The 23,833-nt window shown below is 32.4% G+C and overlaps 3 protein-coding genes across 5 annotated transcripts; 2 read left to right on the top strand and 1 right to left on the bottom strand.

The window, feature by feature from the left end:
* Positions 1-106: 106 nt before the first annotated feature.
* On the top strand, positions 107-8,720 carry LOC129286865 (membralin-like protein At1g60995). Its single transcript, XM_054922944.1, has 14 exons — positions 107-457; positions 2,748-2,810; positions 3,840-4,277; positions 4,419-4,500; positions 4,757-4,818; positions 4,908-5,002; positions 5,232-5,311; positions 5,671-5,754; positions 6,471-6,587; positions 6,988-7,073; positions 7,188-7,294; positions 7,396-7,487; positions 7,578-7,654; positions 7,788-8,720. Exons 1-14 carry the CDS (start codon positions 305-307, stop codon positions 8,244-8,246), a joined length of 1,995 nt encoding a protein of 664 aa, XP_054778919.1. The 5' UTR covers positions 107-304; the 3' UTR covers positions 8,247-8,720.
* Positions 8,721-10,098: 1,378 nt separating this feature from the next.
* LOC129286760 (uncharacterized) lies at positions 10,099-12,642 on the bottom strand. 3 transcript variants are annotated; one of them, XM_054922778.1, is made up of 3 exons: positions 12,470-12,642; positions 11,367-11,908; positions 10,099-10,741 (listed from the first exon to the last, which is right to left on the bottom strand). In XM_054922778.1, the coding sequence occupies exons 1-3, from the start codon at positions 12,551-12,553 to the stop codon at positions 10,294-10,296; spliced, it is 1,074 nt and encodes a 357-aa protein (XP_054778753.1). In that variant the 5' UTR covers positions 12,554-12,642; the 3' UTR covers positions 10,099-10,293. The 3 variants fall into 3 exon arrangements, with proteins under 3 accessions (XP_054778753.1, XP_054778755.1, XP_054778754.1); XM_054922780.1 differs by having other exon boundaries at positions 11,367-11,958; positions 12,470-12,556; XM_054922779.1 differs by having other exon boundaries at positions 11,367-12,034; positions 12,470-12,484.
* Positions 12,643-16,979: 4,337 nt separating this feature from the next.
* Positions 16,980-20,106, top strand: LOC129286849 (probable receptor-like protein kinase At1g11050). Its single transcript, XM_054922923.1, has 2 exons — positions 16,980-19,120; positions 19,770-20,106. Exons 1-2 carry the CDS (start codon positions 17,169-17,171, stop codon positions 19,786-19,788), a joined length of 1,971 nt encoding a protein of 656 aa, XP_054778898.1. The 5' UTR covers positions 16,980-17,168; the 3' UTR covers positions 19,789-20,106.
* Positions 20,107-23,833: the final 3,727 nt, after the last annotated feature.

The following is a 23,833-nucleotide window of genomic DNA, read 5'->3' as shown; positions in this document are numbered from 1 at the left end:
CATTTTCATTTTCATAAAACCTCTTCTAATTTACCAAACGAACCCTGTAGGATATAATAATATATAGACCATAGCACTAGTTAAAAAAAAAAAAAAAAACCAGGAAAGAAGACAGTTTTTAACTTTGCTTCCTTGCCTTCCCTTAATCTCGTCTTCACCTCGTTTAAAACGTGCAGGCGGAAAATCCAGCTGATAATCGTGTATAGAGCGGAAAAACCTGTTTCCCAAATCGACGACGAATTGAAAACTGAGAAATTCCACTACTTTCTCGGGAATTTTTTTTGGCTTGTTCTTAAACTCCTTCATGGATCCAGAACAGACGTTTATCCGCGTGCAGGAAAGGTTTTCCCAGATGTTGACCCCGAAAGTTAGAGCTGCTTTGGAGTATTTGAACCTGTTCGTAGCCATCACTTTATTCTGTATTCTCGTAGTTATGCACGCCAATTATGTTCAGCAGGTACCCAATCCTGCCTTCTTGCTCTCAATTCGAGTTTTATGCTCTATTTTAGGGCTCTTGAATTTCCAATTTTGGCCATGATTCAATTTTTTTTTTGGTACAAATGATTCAATATGTTTTGACAGTGAATTAGTTACTGTTGGGCCTTGAATGACTAAGTTACTTGAAAGTTCTTTCCTTCATTTTTGCGTGTCTGTGAATGCTTAGGACGAGTGCAGGAAAGAAGAGAAACAAGAAATGAGTTTGTTTTAGTTTTGAACACCATATATTACTCTGAATAGGTGTTCACTCCAACTGGTATAGCTTCCATAGACTGGAGGAATATCTGCTTATAAAAGAGCTTGGCTTAGGGGAGTGTGGTGAATAAGAATATGGAAACTTTAGCTGTGTTCTTGTTTTAGATGTACTGCAAGAGTGTTCGATCAAAGATTTCTTTAACTACGCATCTTTGAATATCCTATTGTTGGTTTCCCTTATGTTTTCCTCATGGAGTGTCCCTTGTAGATTACCCATGGGATTTGAAGCCCTTTTGGACTAAAACATGAGAGGTTTCCTTTCAGTTGAGGACAATCTGTCGTGCTCAATCTTTGTACCTTTTTGTATTATGCTCTCTACAAATCAACAAATTCTTTTTCCATCTAAATGGATGACAAAAAATAATGATTTCATGACAATAATGAGATTCTTTAAATTAAAGTGCATTTTATGGATTGAGGGAAGTGTTTAAATCATTACCAAGGGGAAACATTTTCTCATGTGAATTGTTTTAGTCATGGTTAAACTTAACTATCTTGGAGTTTCTATTTGTGAAGTAATTTTGGCTAGGGTCTACAAAGAACTTTGCTGGTCTTCTCTCTATTATTTGGAAGAGAATCATATTATTATAATGACTTTGGAAAAGTCCATGTTTGATGCTTTTCTGAATTATAACAGCAGCCTTATTCACTGTGTATCTAAATTTCTTGTTACTGCTGGTTCTGATGGATATAAATAAAACATAATATTAAAACTATTTAATTTGATTATGGAAGATTTACATTGGACAATTGTCATGAAGTTTTGATTTCAAGCATACTGGTGAGTGTGTTAGGAAGGAGAATTGGGAAAGAGCTACCAAAAATAACTTCCTCATTATTAATATGTTTGCCTATGGTAATTGTGGCTTCGTGAGAGAATCGATCACTGCATCAAAGATGCACATGTTAGTACTAGTAATTGGTTAGTTTGCATAGCCTTGGATTGTGAAACAAATGAGTGCCTCAGACCTATACTAAGATATTGATGGCAACTCTTAAATATTGCATAACAGAATGGGATACAATGAGATATAATGTACTAGAAACAAAGACATTAGAAACGGGTTACCTTCCATTAATGGTCAAAGTGAAATCTTTCATTCTGAACTAAAGAATTTGCCAAACTTCCCCATGTAGGATTAAAACCTATGACTAGTCAATTATCAAGCAACCACTGTACTGCTGAACTATTGAGGAACAACAAGAAATTACATCTGATAGAGTTCAATTCCTGTTATCGACCCATGACCAATATGAACTTGAAGTTTCCATAATAACTCACAGAACTTCTTCATAGTGGCTCTGTTCCATGCCTCTGCAATAGTTATTTCCAACTATTTAGATGGTTAACTATTACTAACTACCTGAGATATAGATAGCAATTTAGCAGCTGAAAGAAGTATGGTATAATCTGATTGAGTTCACGTTTCTCTCATGCTTCTTGCTTCCATGTCTCTTCTATTCTGTTTCTCTTACAAATGTGTTGAATAAGTAAATAATTAAGCAATTATTTTCTTTCATTGCCACCTAGAGCTGTGCTTTTCCTTTCATTTGATCTTCTAACAATCCTGTTTGTCTCAATCTTGTCATCTGTTACATAATTGTAATATCATATTAATTGACGGGGTTGTTAGTTAATGAAGTAAAATAGTTAGTTTGGTAATGGCTGTTCATAGCCATTAGAAGAGTATGCAAGTAGGAATAAGAGACTATAAATAAGGCTACCTGTGTAATCACATTCTATACTATAATATTCAGTGCACTATTCAGAATCCCTCTATCTTCTCTGTTCTTCTCTCCTCTAAGCTCTCTCTCCTTCCTCTCTTTCCCTCTCTTTCTCTATCTGTCACCATTACGAACCTGCAACATCCCCTTTCATAATAGTACTTAATTCCTCACTTTCATATACCACACTCTGTAATTTAATTATGATTCGTATCTGAATTTATTTTTGGTTTGTTATAAGGCTAATACTTATTCTTTTCTTTTTTAAGCCTGGCTGTTCAAGTGAGCTCACAGGAGTTGTGACATCAGAGGCCCAACTTATTCAGATTAAGGTACATATTGCCTTTCTTTTTTCTTTTTTTATCTACCCTTGTGAATTAAATTTCTTCTAAATAAATAGATGGTGCTTAAAAGAATAAAGAGAGAGAAATTTTGCATCCATTAAGAGTGAGGCTTAAAGAATACTTCAAAGGCAAAATAGAATAGATAATTGTTTTTGTTGGAAGTTGCTGAAATTTATTAGTTTTTCTTTTTAATCTGTTGTTTCTTTCCCTGTTATTTATGTTTTATTATATTTTATAAACTGCGATTCATTGGCTTAATTTTCTGTTTAGGTTAGATTAGATTTTAGGGATGTTTCCCCTGCATTTTGGTTACATTGAGCATGCCTATTGCCTAAAGTTTCTCTTAACCCTAATGAGGGATGAATAAAGTATGGCCAATGGTTCTTAGGATTGGCTGACTTCAGTTTGAGTAACAATTGAATAACTATCAACATTATCAGATTGCAGTATTTTAGGTATTAATATGTAACAGGGTCCTCATCTCACACAACAACTAGGGAAACTGTATTGTTATTTTAGTAGGGAATCCCCCCCTTGGGGTGGATATTACAATTAAGATGCAATCGCTGGTATACACATCAAGAGGTCTCAAAGTGACGATTGGCACTAGTCACTGAATGAAAATTACATTCACAGAAGCAAAACAAGAACAAAAGATAAGCACTGGCTTTTGAGATTCTTTCTTTCTAAAAAAGTTCCCCTTCCTTTCTCTTCCTTACCTCTTGTAAGTTTCTGGAAACTTTTTTGAACATGATCATTTCTGTTATGCATCAGATTTTATGCAGAGTTGTGTCCTTTTGATTTTTTAGTGATCTTTGTTCAGATATAGTTATAAAAAAGACATATCTAGGCATAAATTGTTAGATATTACAAACACAGCAAGGTTTAAAATTGTGATAGATAATAAATCTAAGCATAAATTGTTTTTATTATCTATCATTTGGGAGATGATTCTAGCATGTTTATTTTGTTTGACTGGACTGCCACACTTTATACTTTTTAAAATCTCTCTTGTAGATAACTAGTGTGGGCTTGTGGTCGCATAATGAATCTGATTCAACCAGAACAGATACTCCTGACACAACAACTGTAGCAGATAAAATAGAGGTTTCTGATGTGGATGGAGATGGAATAACACTTTTGGCTGCAAAGTTTTGGTTGAATTGGGTTGGTTCAGGCACTTGGAGGGGAAAATCAGTGTTCAAGTTTTGGAAGACTGATACAGAGTTTCTTGATCATCAAGCTGAAGTGTCTATTGGTAGTCAAAACTCTAAGGCAGTGGTTGGAGATGCTGTGGTGAAAGTTGATAAAGAAGAGTCACGGAATAGTTTTTCTTTATCAGCCAAAGAGACATTTAAAGCAGCAATTATGCACTTTGGTAAGAAGTGGTATAAACGCATCTCATTTGTTTGGAGACTCTTGATAAAGATATTTGGAAGTTTCCGGAAAATTTGGGTAAGTATACAGTGAAAACATATCTTTCCTTGTGGATAGATTGGATTCAGATCATATCCATATATATAATGCTTTCTACGTGGAATTTATAAGATAATGATTGAATTTATTCAAATTTCTAAGTTTGAATTTTGAGTGCAGAATATTGCTGGTATACACTTAGATCTTGATATTCCGAAATGGATGCATATCCTTCACTTGGACAAGCTTAGCTCTAGTGCAGGTAAATACATTTGTCTAGTGATCTGCTGGTCTTCTTGCACCTCTTTCTTAAACAAAATTTACCATGTTTTTTTTTTAAGAAAAATTTACAGGGAAATAACGAGGAAACATGATTTTCTTTTTTTTTTGGGCACTTTGGCTTGGGAAATGTGAATCGATGTTTATATCAGATAATGACTTCAAGTCTTTGCATTATGTATTTGCCCCTAATGAATGAATCTTCTACATAGTTCAATTGGTTCTATTTTTAATTTCAGTGCAATGGCTTGAAAAGGGGAGCAAGGCATTTGAACCAACTTATTTATATACTATGGAGAAGGTATATTATTTTTCTCTAGATATTTCAAGTTGAAGTTAATAACTAAAGACTCTAAATTTCGGCTGCTAATCTTGTGTAATATTCTGTAGGGATATTTCTTGTTACCTGAAAGTGCCAAGTCTCGTCATAACATACATACTATGAACATTAGCATATCAGACCGGCACCCCTGCTTTGGAAACAGGTTCAACTCTCTTAATGTACTTGTATAGCATGACAATCTGGTTCTTGTTTAGAGGGTGGCTGCTTATCTACGTTGACAATTACAGTACTGTGGGCTTGTCACCAAGATTTGCAAATTGTTTGTTGATAAGGAAAATTTTCCTATCATTTCCCAGTCTTTATAGTATTTATTTAAAATCTTTTCCATGCATTGAGTTGATTTATTGTTTTTTTCTATTTTCTTTTCCCAGGTGGCAGCAGCTACTCATAAACAAAGTTGTTGGGTATGATACCATCTTAATGAATAGTTTGTTAACTTCTTCAAGTCAAGGTAACCCCCTTTTCTCTGTATAAACCTTTGTATGGAATATAATTGTCTGCGTGTGTTAATTAATTCTGTTTAGAAATATCAAATATGAAGTGAAACAAGGGTGTAATTGTCTGAAATCATGCTACCTCATTTTTCTGCCTCTTCTCCTTGTTATTGTTATTGTTATTATATTGTATTTAATTGCTTGATACTAATATCATTTACAAAATTTGCAAATAATATAAGGAAGTTTTCATAATTTTAGCAACAAAATATGCCAATATCAAACAACCCATAGTTCTCTTTGCCACCTGTCACAAATTTGAAGTTTCATTTAGTAATTATGGCTAACATGGTTTTGGGATTTTTTTTTTTGACAGGTTATCTTTATAATTATCAAACAAAGGAATTTTATAATCTTAGTTATGCACAAGCACCTCCAGAAGGTCCTGCTAGATTTGGAGGTTTGTTGACTTATCTTTCTTCTACTTCACGGAGCATTTTCCATAAATAGGGATTGCATTAGTTGGTCAAAACTTACTTCGATTCTGTTATTTTCCCTTGTTTGCGTGGTGACATTCTTTAGTTTATTAGAAGCTAAAGTAGAAATGGATGCTTAAATCTAATTTTTGCAATCATGTTGCAATGATTATTATGTTTAGTCTTTCCACTGCTAAGTTTAGGCTTGGATGGTATGAATAAATTTGCTGAAGACTTCTTTGGCTATCAACATTGCAGTGATAATTTATTGTTGAAGACGCATTAAAACACAAGAAATGAATGTTGCAGTGCTGCATATTTTAGAGTAGATATAATTTAATGAGCATGTCGTATGATCACTGAGTTCCCTTATCATCCAATTACCATTCAAGTCATAAAATATGTAGGGCAGTCCATGTTTGGGTTCTGGAATAAAAATATCCTGTAGATCAAGATTTACCCCTAGACCCTAGTAGCACCAGCTATGCAATGTCTTTGGAAAGACCATCATCAGTACTCAGTGACTTTGAAAAAATAATCTGCCTTAATTTTTTCCTGTTTTTCTTTCATCATGAATGAAATATTGTGCCTACTCTGATTGTTAGCATTTAGGGTTGAGGAGTCTTTTTGTATATCGAAAGACCTCTTCCTCATGGTTTTGGAACTCGTCATAATGTGTGCACTTCTTTTTTCCAAGCAGACTACCTAGTAACCAAGTGTGGGGTGCTTATGATGTCGTTGTTTGTATTTTTCACAACCACTATGTCAGTATCATTTACGTTGAGAGAGACACAGACTCGTATGCTGAAGTTTACAGGTGTGTACTGTTTTTCTGTTTAGAGATTATTTTTCATCATGTGAATTCTGATTAGCGATTCCTGCTTGCATCTATCATTTCATTCAGCCTATAGGCATGTGAATCAATCGCTTGGTTTCAGTCTACAACTTTTTACCTAAAGTAAACTTAGACGCATGATTAGATGGTCAGGGTTATCAATGATTATTACCTCTATGGTTAGAAGATCTATCTTCAAGATGATTCATTTCTATTAAAAAAATTCAGAAGTTCCTTCATTCACTAAAATTTCTGGATCTAGTATGCTGACTGAAAGAAGAGTCTCCCATGACATTCATCTAATGGTGCACAATTTTTTATGGTCTTTGTCATTCTTTTCTGCACATTAGATTGGCTTTTTCACTTTTAAAAATCTTTTCAGTCCAGCTTCAACACCATGCTCAGCATCGCCTTCCAACATTTCAGCTGATCTTTGTACATGTGATTGAATCACTGGTCTTTGTACCTGTAAGCATTCACCCTCGTTGACTTTTCTCAACATCTTCTATAATAACTGCTGCGATATCATGTTATTTCTCTTTATACTATCTTTACTGATAAGTCACTTGTTGAACTCTGCAGATTATGATTGGTGTTTTGTTTTTTCTTTTCGAGTTTTATGACGATCAGCTAATTGCTTTCACAGTCTTGATTCTTGTTTGGTTGTGTGAACTGTTTACTCTCGTTAGGTACAAAGTTTCTATCCGGCCTGTTTTACTTCCGTGCATATCTGTACATTTTGTGCCCGGATTTTATGTTCTAATATTACTGAGTTTGTCATTACTTGCAGTGCCCGGACACCGATATCAATGAAGTTCTTTCCTCGCTTCTTTTTGATGTATTTTCTGGTCTTTCATATATATTTCTTCTCTTATGCTTACGGTACGATGATTCTACTTTTTTTAAATCCTTGTTGTGGTTTGGTTGAAATTAATGCTAGCTGGAAATAATTTGTTTCTAAAATTTTTCCAGGGTTTTCATATTTGGCTCTATCTACGACTGCATTTTTTATGCAACACCTTATTCTATATTTTTGGAATCGTTTCGAGGTGACATTTAATGGCTTATTTATATTGAAAACAAAAGCTCTATTACAATATTATTACTTTTTAGAAGCCTTCGTTCTGCTCACTATACTAAATGGTCATGCTTGCTTATTTGACTTGGATTGTATGTTCCAAGCTACCTGCATTGCAAAGGTTTATGCTAAATCGAAGATCGCAACTCCAGCAACACCCAGATTTTCACATCACCTCCTCTACAATCCTTGCATCAACAGTGCACATCACAAGATTGAACACAAGGAACCAGGGAATGGTTAATGCAGATTTGGCCCCTGGAGCAGGGTTCAGGCCTGTATCGGAGCCGTTAATGCCTCAGAATAGACCAGGAGTTACCGAACCTCAGGGAAGGTCAGAAAATAATCCAGACAGGACAGCCAACCCAGTGCCATTTCCTGGCCAACCAGACCTTCAACAACCAGAGGCCGATACCAATCCCGGATCCATGAACTCATTCAGTTCTTTGTTGCTATGGATCCTGGGAGGTTCTTCTGAGGGTCTCAACTCATTTTTTTCCATGTTCAGAGATGTCAGAGATCAAGGACAAGTTTTTGTTGAACCGGCGCGTGAAAATCGCTAGACTCGGAATGGTACATAGCGGCTGAATATTCGAGATCTTGAGGTGAAGAACTTCTTTGTAGTACAGGGGTGATGTAAGTGACTGGACCAAAGGAAAACATATATGTAAAAAACAAGTGTATATAATATATGGTCTATATATGTATATATATATTGCTGGACAATGGCTGATCTTACCATGTTGAATTTCTGGGGACTACACTTACAAGCTCTTGGGTTCTCAATTCTCAAGTTCTCTCCCCTTCAACTCTACCCTCACAGATATCACGGCTAGAAAATGAAGTAAATAGCTTGCAGCTAATGGATTCCATTGGAGTTGTATGTAGAACAAGAGTCACTCTCTAATCCATCTTTAGTGGCTTGGCGGGTGACAGTGTATGTCATTACTATATAAAAATTGTTCTGTTACTGATATGACAATTTTTTTGTTGTAAGCGACGTTTGACAGATCAATACTACTGAGTTCAGCTGCCAATTTGGTTCCTTTATTTATTTATTTTATTTTATTTTAGGCTAGAATTGTTATTTGGTTTCAACTTGTACCAGGTTTGTCCTTTTAATCTTCACTGTTTTCATTAATTGGCAGGAACATCATCTAAGGACTCTTTGTTATATCAAAGAAGGACCTTAAAAATCTAAAATTTCATTGCACTTCCTTTGCACGTATATGAAAATAAGATTTAAAAAAAAAAAGATCTAATTAACTCTAAAGTTTAATAACTAAATAAGTTTTTAATTATGTATGGATTACTTGTCAAAACTTAAATGAATATTTATTTATATAGGGTCAATACTTGTACAATTAAACTTGTGATATCAATGATAGTGACATCTTGTTAATTTTGAATGAATTATTATTAATTACATATAGTTATTTGTCAAAATCTGAACATAAACTTGTTCATGCAAGAGCAACACATGTACAATTAAACTTGTATTATCAATTATAATCACTTATTAATTCTAAATAAATTGTTAATTATATAAAGTTACTTGTCAAAATGCAAATGGTTGCTTGTTTATGCAAGATTAATAATTTTATAATTAAATATGTGCTATTAATTTTTACCACTTGTTCGAATTAAGAGTTATTAATTACATATAATTATCTATCAAAACTTGAATGGATGCTTATTTATGCATCCATAAAATCTTAAAGATAATTAAATCTTTTATCATAAAATTTAGATTATTAAGACTTTTCTTTGATATAAAAATTCTCCATAGGTCCTTAGATGATATTTTCCTTTATTATTATTTTGACACTCAATGAAGGTGAGATTAAATCAAACAAAAAATGGAAAAGAGATTAGATTAAAAGCAATGAATAGTCAAGAGACCAATGATAATTAAGTCAACTTTTTGAAAATTGATTCACCAGTACATCAAATGTAATGTACGGTTACAATGATTAGGTGGCCCATGTGAAAAAAGGCTCTCATACAAAAAAAAAAAAGAGATGAATTAAATGTCGATTTAAAACAATTTATCATTGAGTATATGTTCAGCTAAGCAGACATATTTCAATATATTATCACATGTTTTGCTTTTAATGCATCACATAAGTACAAGTATTTTTTAAAGATGGATTTTTTTTTTTTTGCTAGATCTTTTAAACACTATTAACTAATTCACTTATCAAATATCATAACAAATACAATTACTATTTTACAAAAATTGGCAACCAAAAATGTGATTTAATATTTCCACAACATTTTTGGAAAAATAATTTAATGATGCCATTTTATTAAGTGAGGGAGGGTCCGTGCATTTCACAAAATTGAATAAATGAGTGAAATATACACAACTTGTGAACAGTTAAACTTTTAAAAAAATTTATATTTAAAATATAATTAATATTGACACTTTTAGATATTATTCCACATGATAATATACCAAACAAATTATATTGTACTGTTAAGTGTTTACAAATTTATGTTGCTAAAGGCCTATTCTAAGAAAAAGGAGATCAAAAGCCAACATATATTATAGTTGGAAAAAACATTGGTATTAACTCCAATCCTTTTCCAGGCCAAAGAAAAAAACAATTAACTACAGTCTTTTAGATAACTAGCAGCTTCTTCCTTTCGCTCATCACTTAATTGTGTGGGGAAGTTGATGAGAAACTTAATGTGGAGGTCACCTCTTCTTCCATCTTGTTTGGGATCAGGCATGCCTTTCCCCTCAATGACCTTTTGATATCCCGGGTGTATGACAGTATCCTCAAATGACACAGCCATGGTCTCTCCTTCTATTAAAGGAACGGGTATGGAGCAGCCTGTGAGTGCTTTCACCAGAGGAATCTCAACTCTTACTTCCAAGTTGTCACCATCTCTGGTGAACAAAGGATGGTCCTTTTCATCAATCAAGAAGACTATATCAGCAGGAAGGTATCCAGGTTTCTCATCACCTTTTCCCTCAAATGTAACCTTTGTTCCTTTTCTCCATCCTGGTTTTACTTCAATCTTCAGTATTTCCTCCTCTTGCACAATGATCCTGTCACAAAATCAAGCTAAGGTGTAATTCTTCTAAGACTCTGCATGAACTTGCAGTTTCTCCTTTCCTTTTTCTCAGAAAATTGCATTTATGATTTTACCAATTGTCACTACTCAAGTATTCATAATATCCTATACCATTTTTTACCCTGAATTTCCAAATTATCATTGTTGGAAATTTCAAGCTACAGCAGTTTCAGCAACCTACGAAATTTCTAAGCAGCTACCAATTGCATTCCCCCCTAAATTGTCATCATTGCTGATAATTGCAAAAGTGAAATCTTCAATATTCCATATCTGCCTAAATTTCCATTGTTTCAATATTTGTGAATGTCAAAGTAACCCGAGAAATTTCCCTTCATTAAGATTATATAATGGGAAGCTGCCCAAAAAAGCATGCACACAGACATAAACAGGACATCACTGTTCTTTCCTTCCATATTGTCATCGCTCATCACTGCAACTTTGAAATCGGTTAAAACCTAACCTAGACACTGCACAATAAAAGTTCAAGTACCAATGTGTAATTCTAAATTTTGATTGTCATCTTATGTCTAAAATAAGTCTAAGATAAACACGACTCTTTTCTCAAAATGTCCAAGAAGATCACAATAACAGAAACATACCCGGGATGCTTGATAACATCTTTAGTAATTTCGATCTTTTTAACTGATCCAAAGCACAAATCCTCAAGGGTGCACTCAAGTTTCATCTCAACCGGTTGGGATTTTCGCCTCGCTATTGATTGTGAGAATATGATTGGTGTTGTGGACCTTCCACTGGTGCTTCTAGACAGAGATGATGAACCCCCATCTTTTGATGGAGAGGCTGAATGGTTTGGAGTTTGAGGCTCAGAGATGCACTTGCTGCTCATGTATCCTGATGGAGAAGCCAAAGGGCTCGTCGATGCAGTTGCAGAGGCCCTCCTTCTGCTCATAATTCTTGATAGTGTAGAAGCTTCTATATCAGAATTAGAGTTTGTTCTAACGCTTCCATTTCTTGAGAAAGGTGTAGGTGTCGTGCATTTCCTGCTTGGATGTCTAGACAAGTGATATATACTTGGTGTTGGGGTTTTGGATCTTTTACTTGAAGTTTTGCTTAAGAATTTATTCTCATCCGCTCCTTTATGATGATGATCGTCGACCTCACGACTTGGAACTGTCATTGGCTATATGTTACATCAAACATAATGAGAAAATCCCTTGAAGATTTCAGACACTAGAGAAGGGAAAGAACATTGTGAACAAAATAATTCCACTAACTCGTGAGGGTGAAATTGTTCAATCCAAATCATCTGTAGCCACTTCATATATCAGAGAGATAAGAGATTATATATATATATATATATATGGATAAAGAAAGAAATTAGACCTCATATTCAATCACACTTGTTTGTATTACTCTCTTTTCATGTACATGTCTGGAGACCGGAATTATTGCTTAAAGAAGCATGAGCACGTAATGCAACACAAAATAAAGAATGTGTAGTGCAGTGTCTTAACAGAATATCTAGTATTGAGTTTCAATGACAAAATGTATATACAATTTGAAATATTGCATTATGACTTGATACAAACACATCAAACAAAATGCAGCATACAAAAGCATGAAAATGCCCTGAATTAAGAATGGTTTGCAGCAACAATCCAGGCGATTCAGATGTGTTTTCTGAAATGTTTGACGAAACGAACGCCTCAAAATGCAGAAATAGAAGAGGTTAATTACTTACATCGGACTTATCGCGACGCTTTTTTCTGACAAGCGATTTGCATATCTCTTTGAACGATGGTTTTTTACGGATCCAATCACCCATTATTGCATTAGAGATCAGAGAGCGAGAGAGAAAGAACGGAATGTGACGGAAAAACCCAGAATAGATTTGTTTGGCCGTTGGAGAAATTGCTAGTGGGGATGAAATATGGAGGAAATCTAGCTGTGATGTATTGCTAGTTTTGTGCAGCCACGTAAATTTGTCAGTTAGTTCACAGGCAAAACGTATAATTACACATAAGACCCTATATAAAAAAATTAATATAAATCTCATCCACTTGTAAATTCTGAAGTTTAATATGTAAATATTTAAGTTTAAATTGTAAATAAGCTAAAAAAATAATTAATTTTCTTATTTAAAACCTGATTATAATTTATCCAATGCAAAATTCTATCACAATATGATTATGTATTGAGATAGGATGTATCTTCTCATAACTCTAATGTCTAGCTGAATTAGTTGTTGATATTATTAATCATTATTTGTTATTTTTAAAAATGAAACATAAATTTAAAAAAGATAAAGTTATGTATAAATAATTTTATTTTAAGGAGAATTGCATTGCAGGCCCTAAAAAATAATTTATACTTTGGGCTTAATAAATTTTGATAATGCACTGCAAGTCTAAGGGCTTTTGTTGTAATTTTTTTTGGGAGCAAAGGTATGATTTTTCCCTTGTGTGATTTGAAAACTCAGAATTTGTGCAAAACCTTCATCCATGAAGTATAATATAATATTCATAAATTCTCAACATAATGTGTTGACATGTGTCCAATTAATTTGTAGGTTAATTAAAATATACAAGTTACACAAAGCATATACAACATAATGTTTATGTATTCTCAACACAATATTTATAAATTCTTAATGCAATATCCATGTGTGTTCAGTTGATCAATATGTTTAATAAAATGTACAGGTTACACAAATAATATATGACATAATACTCATGGATGCACAACACGATATTCATGTATTTTCAATACAATATTCATAATTTTTCAACACAATATTTATACATATCTAGTTGATCAATAGGTTTAATAAAATATATAAATTACGAAAACAATGTACAACACAATGGTCATGAATATAATGTTTATGCATTCTCAACTGAATGTCCATACATATCAAGTTAATCAATATGTTTAATAAAATGTACAAATTACGCAGACAATATATAACATAATATCTATAGATATACAATATTATGTTCATGCATTCTTAACTGAATGTACATGCATATCAAGTTAATCAGTAGATTTTAAAAAAATGTACAAATTAAGCAGACAATGTACAACATAATGTTCATGAATGCACGACACGGTATTCATGTATTCTTGACTAAATATCCATACATGTCAAGTTGATCAATGAGTTTAACAAAATATACAAGTTACGCAAATAATGTACAAAGCAATGTCCATAGATGTACAATATGATATTCATAAATTTTTAACAGAATGTTCATGCATGTTCAATTGATTTGTAGGTTAATTAAAGTATACAAGTCACACAAAGCATGTCTAACATAATATTCATGGGTGTACAACATGATGTTCATGGGTGTACAACACAATGTTCATGAATTTTCATCACAATATCCATGTATAATTAGTTGATTAATAGATTTAATAAAACATATAACTTATACAGACAATATATAACACAATATTCATGAATGTATAACATAATATTTATACATTCTCAACCAAATATACACGCGTGTCAAGTTGATCATTCTACTACTTTCAGTATGTTTCTTTCATTTTGATTGAAGACAAATTTATATTTTCACTTCTTAAAAAAATTACAACAAAGGCTCTTAGGCCTGAAATGTGATTCTCCCTCTCTTTAAAGAGAAAAAAGTAATGAATTTTTTTACATATAAAAACTCGGTTTTACTAAGGAATTCAAAAAAAAAATATTTTGTAATATATGACCAACGTTGGAAAAATTTAAAAAGAAAAAAGAAGCTAATGGAAAAAAGCTTAGATGTTCAAATAGAATCGAATTTAGAGTAGAAACATACAGGGCTTATTTGAAAATTTATTCTAAAAATATTTTCCTATTCTTTAAAGCAAGAGAATAAAAAATTTATTTGATATCGTATTTTTAAAAAGTATTTTAAAAAATAAAAATAAGATAAAATATTATTTTAAAAAATAAAAAAATATAAATAACTTTTAAGTATTCTGAAATTATTATTTTAAAAAATAAAAGAGAATAAAAAAATATTTATTTTTATTATTATTTTTATTTTTAAAATATATTTTATAAAACATCAGTTCACAAAATAATAAATTAAAAGTAATATCAAGTAATCTCATAATTACGGGGACCACAATGAACCATCCACTTCTCTTCATTGATTCTTTCTCGGACTCGATTTCGTTGGCCCCATAACACTGCCATTATTATTATTTTTTCTTTTTTTAAACCACAAATTCATAATTATAATAATAAATAAATATTAGCTAATTATTATTTTAATATTTAATAAATAAATAAATAAATATCAAGATGTTAAAATTGAATCTGAATAGTTTAAATAAATTTTTTGGTTTAAACAGTTCAAAATTATATTGAAAAATTAAAAAAATGATCTAAAGAGTTTAAAATAAGAATTGAGTTTATTAAATGGGCTAGTTTTTAACATTGTAATAAATAAACGTTTGAATTTTTGTTAAAAAAATATTTTTATTTAGTACCCAACCATACCTTAAATGGTATTACCTCTCATAGATAGACAATTGTACAAAATTAATAAAATTAATAAAATATTTTTAGTTACAATTTTAATTTTTTTGGTACAGTTCTGAACTATTCAAACCAAAATTTATATATGAACTGTTCAAATTAAATTTTAATGAGTTAAATTATTTAAGTTTAATTTTAACATCTTAATATTTATTTTTTTATTAAATATTAAAACAATAATTTTATAATGTTTATTTATTATTATAATAATGAATTTGTGGTTTAAAAAAAGAAAAAAAATTTAACACTGTCAAATGATAGTGTTTTGATGCTAAGCACATGGTGCTTATCCTAAGATCAGCACCTAAATTGAGTCCCTCTTTCTCATTTGACACTGACATATATAAGATAATAGGCACATCATGCTTATCAATTTGTGGTGTTAAATAGTCATTTAACATGAAACCCGTTAGCCAGTAAAAAGATAATTTAGCTTAATCAATAATCTATAATTTAATATTTTGAAATGTAACAGCATTAAAACTTAAGGGTTGAGTCATGAGTGAGTTTTTTTTTTTATAAAAGGTTTGTCGAATGTTTGTCCTGAATGGTTATCCTCATTTAGTCTAAACTCCTATTAAATTTCCTCAACTAAATGTGGGATAAATCAAAAATTGGGTGCCCATGTAAAATATAAGTAATTTTTTAAAAAATATGCGTGCTAATAAAATTATCATTTTCATAAAAATATATATTATTTTTTATTTATACACCTTGTCCCAATTATTAATGCACCATATAATGAGTGAGAGATACATTTATATAAATATCTAAATTAATAAATATAAGACTTAAAATAGAGAAAATTTTTTTACATATACTAGATTGTTTATATTTTGAATTAAAATTAACTAAAAAAATATTTATATTTTGCATGAGGGGAGTACAGTGGAAAAAAGCCATCACCATTTTCCTATGTTTTTTTGGAAAAAAAATCATTTATTTAAGTAATAGGTACTGTGAATTTTGGCACATGCTATACTTAATTTAATTATCTTGAAAGAATGAATTTAAAGGACTGTCCATGATTTATTATCACCCACAGGTAGACTTGTGATTTATTAAGTTAAAACATGAAGCAAACACTAAAATTAATTAATAGTTATTTTAAAGTATGAACCAATTATATAGAAGCAACGCAATCACATGTTAAGCATGAGGTACAAGAAAACAGCAGGGGAAAAAAACATTAATTGGCGGTGATTTTAAGAAGGGAAAAGAATATGGTAGTCTATTGAATTGGACAGGGACATGAAAAATATCTTAAAGCCATGTTCTTTCAGTTCTTGTCCATTTCATTGTCAGTATTGCCATTCTAACTTGTGGACTGAGAAAGTCAGAGTATTTTACTTTAGAAAGGAAAAACGTGTGTAGCCGCCCCACGCATGTGCCCACCCCAAGAAAAGCGCGTGCATAACTTCCTCTATAGTGCGCATCACTTCGCAACTTCGCATTTTTTTTTTTTGTTCTTTGTGGGAATTTGTTTTTTCAGACTGAATGAAAAAAAAAAAAAAGATTTAATAACGTATGTCCGGTTTGATTTGCATTTGTTTTTCTAGAATCTCCGGTGCATTCTCAGGGTCAAACATTTTATTTTATTTTATTTTGCGAGTACCGAATCTATTTTCAATTTGATCGTTGTCTCTCACTAATCGCGTGTGACAACACGCTCCTGTTGTTACCGCCCTAATACACCTAACCCAACCAGCAGCCAGAGAATGAGAGAGAGAAAGGAAGCAAAACGGTTTTTGACCATCCATGGTGATCGTCTCTTTCTTTCTTTCGTCTCCCTCACTCCACTTAAGCTTCTCATCTCTCTCACTCTTATCATCTCCTGAACCGCTAATGCGTAACCAGAAGCTTTAACGCAAGAGGGTGTGAGAAAAACACCGAAGATATGAAGATTCTTGTGGTGCTTCTCTTTCTCTTCTTCTCCATGTTTCTTACTCTCAGCTCTGCAGATCATTCCTCTTCTCCCTCTGTTAACAAATCCACGTGCCCTTTGGATCTGAACTATGTGCTCAGAATCCCGTGGAACTCTTCCATGTGCCAAAATTTCCATCCTTTGCAAACCTTAAATGACACTCGAGGAAGCCATTGTTGCCAAACTTTACTGTCCCTAATTGGCATAGGGCTTGCTCAATACCTTAAAGAAGCCTCCATGTTCAACCTTCCTGATCTTCGTACCTCCAATTCTTGCCTCCATGACTTCCAATCCAAGCTCTCTTCCCTCTCTCTGCCTGATGACCTCACCTCAGCTTGCTTCGACCCGCTTCAATTTGTGGTTAGCCCTAACGTCTGCGCGAAAATCCAAACGATTCCTGATTGGATCGGAAAGCTCGGACAAACTACGCCGCTTAACCAGGGATGCAAACCGGACCTTACTGATCTTACTCTATGCGGTGCGTGCGTGGCGGCGGGTTTTCAGGTTCAGCAGGAACTTACAAACATTGATGGTAACTCTTCCCACGCCACAAATTGCTTTCACTTCGCTATATTGTATGCCGCTGGTATTGTGAATGAGTTTGGACCGGAGAGTAATGGCGCTGTGACTTGCATTTTTGGCATGTCGGTTTATCCGACTTTGGACTCTGGAGAAAATGGTCGCCATCAAGCTCTTGTATTGGGGTTAACTGGAGCTGGGGTTGGGTTATTAGTCATGTTCACTTTGTTGGGTCTGTATCTATGGTATGATAGGAGGTGGAGAAGGAGAAAACAGGAGAGCTTTCGGTTTGATATTGATCCTGAAGAGCAAGGATCTAGGCCTAGATTGAGGCCAAATACTGGGTCAATCTGGTTTAAGATTGAGGAGCTTGAGAAGGCCACTAATGGTTTTTCATCTAAAAACTTCATAGGAAGAGGTGGGTTTGGGATGGTTTACAAGGGAACTTTGGCTGATGGATCGGTGGTAGCAGTTAAGAGGATTTTGGAATCTGATTTTCAAGGGGATGCTGAGTTCTGCAATGAGGTTGAGATTATTAGTAATCTGAAGCACCGTAATCTGGTGCCACTTAGAGGGTGTTGTGTGGTTGAGGAGGGCGAGAGTTATGATGAAAGAGGTCAAAGGTATCTTGTTTATGACTACATGCCAAATGGTAATCTTGAAGATCATCTCTTCCCATCATCAGTGGGCAATCAAAATGAAAATAGATCATTGACTTGGCCACAGAGAAAAAGCATAATCGTGGATGTGGCAAAAGGATTGGGTTACTTGCATTATGGAGTTAAGCCTTCAATTTATCACAGGGACATCAAGGCCACCAATATACTGCTTGATGCAGATATGAGGGCAAGAGTTGCAGATTTTGGGCTTGCTAAGCAGAGCAGGGAAGGTCAGTCTCATCTCACTACTAGAGTGGCTGGAACTCATGGATATCTAGCCCCTGAGTATGCACTATATGGTCAGCTTACTGAGAAGAGTGATGTCTATAGCTTTGGTGTGGTTGTTTTGGAGATAATGTGCGGGAGAAAAGCTCTTGATTTGTCTTTATCAGGATCTCCAAGGGCATTCTTAATCACAGATTGGGCATGGTCCTTGGTGAAATCTGGGAACATAGACGAGGCTTTGGATGCTTCCCTTCTAAAAGATGGCGATTGTCCTAGTTCTAATCCTAGGAGCATAATGGAAAGGTTTTTGCTTGTGGGAATTCTATGTTCTCATGTGATGGTTGCTTTGAGGCCAACAATTTCTGAAGCTTTGAAGATGTTGGAAGGTGATGTTGAAGTTCCAGAAATCCCTGACCGGCCTATGCCTCTTGGACACCCGTCATTTTACAATGATGGTAACAATACATTTAGCATATCTCCAGCGTTAAGTGGCCCAAAATTGCGCAGTGGAGACATGCTCAGGTAATGAATGAACAAGTCAACTTCTTAATTCCTTGCATTGCGTAAAAGTCTCAACGAAGCTGGGAGCAATTTTCGCTTTTCAGCTTGTCTCAAGTTTAATTGAATCTTGCTGATAAATTGACTTCATTTGAAGTTCATAACCTGATGAGTATCATGAGGTAGTTGAATTTGATATGATCAATTGCTGTCAACATCTCAAGAGCTGAAGCTTGCAATGCCAATAGGCCTGGCTTGCACCTTTGTTCTGAAGTGTGAACAAACTTAGCGAGCCGTGCATGATTAGAACTGATGTCTCTTTACATCAACTATCAAAGAAACTATAATTCACTTGAGTATTTGAGAATAGGTATAAGAAAATAGGTCTTAGTTTAGCTTGTTAATTGGTAAAGAGTTCTGCAGTTTTCATATATTCTCTTCCTCGTTTTCTTGGATGTTTTTGCTTTAGGCTCTTGTATATATATAGGGAAAAATGTAAATTCAAGTGCAATGAAGTGCTAGTCTTTCTTTTACAAGATGAAGAGAGTGGTCTGTTTTTTTTTTTTTTTTTTCACCTATTCCTTGCTCCTCTTCTTTGTCCTGCTATATTGGATATCAGTACCTATTTCATCATTTGATGAATTTGCAAGGCTGATGGCTATGCTTAAAACAGGTTCATGGGAAATATTTGAGCACTTCAAAAGGATCTGAGGGCCTAGATCTAACTTCCAAAACCTTTTATTTCTCTTCATTTTCTTTTCATATGTCAGCTATAAACAAACAGGTCAAGCTTTTTTTTTTATTTTTATTTTTTTTGGTTCTCAACTTTGTTTCATCCATTCTTTTTGTTATTTTTGGGAGAGTAGTTTAGAACCTTTAGATGGCTTTCTGCAGGCTTGTAAATATATGTCGTCTGAGCATATAGAAGTTACAAGCAGAATTAAACTTGCAACTTCCCACTTACCAAGGAATTTATATGCCATTATTATAAAACCATTAACAGTTATACATGCTCCTAGACTCGATAGATCTGAAGGTTTTTCTTTCTTGGACAAGATCTCTTTGCAAGTTTTGTCTGAGTTGTGTGGTTTGTTCTCCTTGCTTCAAGAAACATTTGAGGGAGACAATTTTTTATTGGGAAAGGATATCTTCTTTTATGCGTACTAAAGAACCTAGAAGCTTTGTAAAACAAAAAGTATTGATGAATAAAGATGTTTTATAATGGTTAACAAAATTTATAAAACAAAATATATACATGGGGTCAACCAAATCCTGAGCTCCCCCCCCCCCCCGCCCCAAAAAAAAAATCTCAGTTAAAATAAAAGTATACAAAAATATTTATATATAACCCTGCAGGAAGTACTATATAAATAAAAAGGAATTAATTTACAAGTAATGAAGCATTTATGTATGAATCACAAATAATCCAACAAAACAGAATGATTAAAGCACAGATATGACGGATTTCTATTTTATAAACTCCAAATGCTGTTTCAAGTTCACTAATGGGAGAAAAATATATATATATATATATATATATATCCAGTTGATCACCCATTCAAAACTTTTGCTGGATGGGTAAAAAGATCAGTTCACAAGTTCAATAGTCTGACTATAACTTGAGATTTTAATATCATGACTTAGATTAATTCAGATTTAGCCAAACTGATAAATGATAACAACTACTACCTCAATTCCAACTATAGAGACCATTTTTTTAAGGACTAAAACAACTTTAACTCAGATATGACACGGGGTGAACTTTTTAGGAAAACACACAGGATAATCTTATTGAAATTTAAGGTATCTCCATTGTGCGCTTAAGTGAAAAATAAAAAAGAAAGTTTGACTTTTACGCGATGGGACGTGAGAACCACCCGCAATAACAAGAGAAAGATGTCATGAGAAGAAGAAGAAAATGGCACAGAAATGGTGAGGCAACATGCTTAGTCACAACTCACAAAGACAGCACCAATGCCTTTACATCACGTAAAGTGGAAGATGACAAACTATCCCACATCTTAACCCCATAATTCTCCTCTTAATATTATATTTAATAATAATGCACTTTGATATCGCCCATCCATTAGACTAATCAAATAAATGCAATCAACAAGTGTATAATTCAAGTGACAAGGGAGATGTATCAGCTTAACCCTATGTCTCAATTTTGAGTCTAAAAAAATCTACGATATTTTTAGAGTTGAAAAATAAATAGGCTTAGCTTATATGGGCCCTATCCTTTAGGGCTTGAGCTCTTAAGTTTGATTTTCTTAAAATATTTTATTTTTTAAAATCTGACCCTTATATAATGAGTTTAGGATCAGGCCTGTAAGCTCTTATTATTATTTTTTTATTTTTTGAAATTTTTAAAAATTAAAATTTTTAATTTTAATATTTCACATATTTTTAAAAAATACAAATTATAATGTTTGAAAATTAAAAATAAATAATAGAAATTCTAATTTTAAAGTATAAACATATATTTTAAATTTTAAATTTAATTTAAAAATTAAAAATATTTTATTTTTAAGGAAAAAATAAAAAAGGGCTTAAAAGAGCCATCCAAGTCTCTTTTTAAGGCTTATTAAAACCGGGCTTAAAAACTCAATTTTCTTAAAAAATGTGTTTTTTTTAAGCTCGAACCGTTATGGGTGGCCCTTCAAACTCAATTTTTATTTCTGACTCTAAGCATTTGGTAGTAGAGTTTTCATCCAAAAAGAATTTCAACTTGATTAAATTTGAATTAGTTGTAATTGTTGACTTTCAAACATCGGATGATTTACTAAAAAAAAATTTCAAATAAAAGGACCTCCTAATGGCAAATCAAGAAAGTACAAACCATCATATGGGAGCTAAAATTGATTTCAACATTTTTTATAAATAAAAATAAATAATAATAAAACTTTTAACCCTTTAAATTTGACTTAGTTATTAATTTGATCCTTAAAATTTAATTTTTATCAATCAAATTCTTAAAATTTCATAACCATTCATAATTGGTCTTTATGATGCCAGAAGCAGAAAGACTAATTGTATATGGTTATGAAATCTTAAAGATGTAATTGATAAATATTAAATTTTAGGAACTAAATTAATCATTAAATAAATTTGAGAGACTAAAAAATTTATTATCCTTAAAAATAAACGTATTTACATAGAACGCTTTATAGTATTCGGAAAAGAACCCCGGCTTGCCCCCTTGAATCCATCATTTTCTTCTTACTATAAACTGCATTATTCATAATTTTTAAATAGTTAAATTTGCATATATTTTATATTGTATATGATTTTAAAAAAAAATTATGTGGCGTCCATTATAAAACTACTGTATGTCCAGGCTTTGAAAATCAAAAGTATATAAATATTTTTGACATTGGCCAATCAATAATACTTGTTTTGTTTTTTTTTTTTTAACGAGTGTACGATCAAAGTTGTGATAGAGTAGAGAAAGAAGTCACTGAAATGGGCGATTTGTACGAGCAAATAGTGTGAAGACCTGCAGAATATACCACTACAAGAATTACAAGGTAAAGTTTTGTTGACTTTCCTATCATAAATTATAAACTCGATATTCACCATTATCTTGGTTGGCTTTCTTTCATTAGACGCCAACTCTTTTTTTTTTTTTAATTACCCAAGTTATATCCATAATGGGTAATCATGAGACCAATTCCACAAAAAAATTTGAGTACTATTTAAGAAATTATTTCTCTTAAGAGGTTTTTTTTTTATACACACCTTCAAAAGTCAAACCTTTGAATGATATTTAAGTGGCCAAACAGCAAACTTTTTGGATGATAATACACAATAAGTCAGTCCAACTACCCCTTTAATTTTCTGATTATAATTTTAATGATAGGCTGACTTTTTTAGGCTTACTCCGATTACACATTACATGTATCTTGGCCCAAGTCCATATCTCAGCTTAACCCATGGAAATGGCTCACAACTAAACCAAAGAAAGGGCCTACAATATGATGTTACATGGCCATTCCTCGGCCCAAAAAAAATAAGGGGTCAAAGTTTAAATATATTTTTTAATAATAAAATTTTTGATCACTTTTATATAAAAAGGTCAAATGATGATATTAATAATTAAAAAGTCCTATAAATAAAAGTAAAGCATAAAATGACAACAAGAAAAGAAAATATTTGAGTCTTGTACTTATACAAAGAAACAAAGATAAAAAATTTTATCACCTAATAAAAGAATATTTGTAAGTAATATAAAAATATTTTAATCCTCAAATTTAATTTAGTTATTGATTCGGTTCCCAGAATTTTATTTTTATCAATCAAGTCTTAAAATTTTATAATCATGCATTAATTTTTTTATGAGTATGGGAATAATTTGATAAACTTATTCCATTGCACACCTTCTAAACTTCTTAGTCATTTCCTTTCTTGTCATTGTCATATATATTATTGATAAATAATACAATAATATCAACTATGTTATTTTCTTATGACATAAATTTTAGTAGAGGGTTGTTATAATACTTTTTTATTTTAATTTTATTTATAAATCACTTTTAATATGTTTCATTAGAAATAAGAAAACCTTAAAACTTATTAGTTTTGTTTAGAATTTTAATAAATTTTCAAATTTATCCTATTATATATATACACTTTAATAATATATTTTCTCTCATAAAGGGTAAAAAAATTATAATAAAAATTTAATAATATAATTTATAAATATCACCAAAAGGTTTTCTCTCCCCATCTAATTAC

This window comes from Prosopis cineraria, unplaced genomic scaffold (genome assembly GCF_029017545.1).
Source record: "Prosopis cineraria cultivar Desert tree isolate PC_DT_omini unplaced genomic scaffold, ASM2901754v1 PC11, whole genome shotgun sequence".
Taxonomy (NCBI): Eukaryota; Viridiplantae; Streptophyta; class Magnoliopsida; order Fabales; family Fabaceae; genus Prosopis; species Prosopis cineraria.
This window is presented reverse-complemented; position numbering and strand designations above follow the sequence as displayed.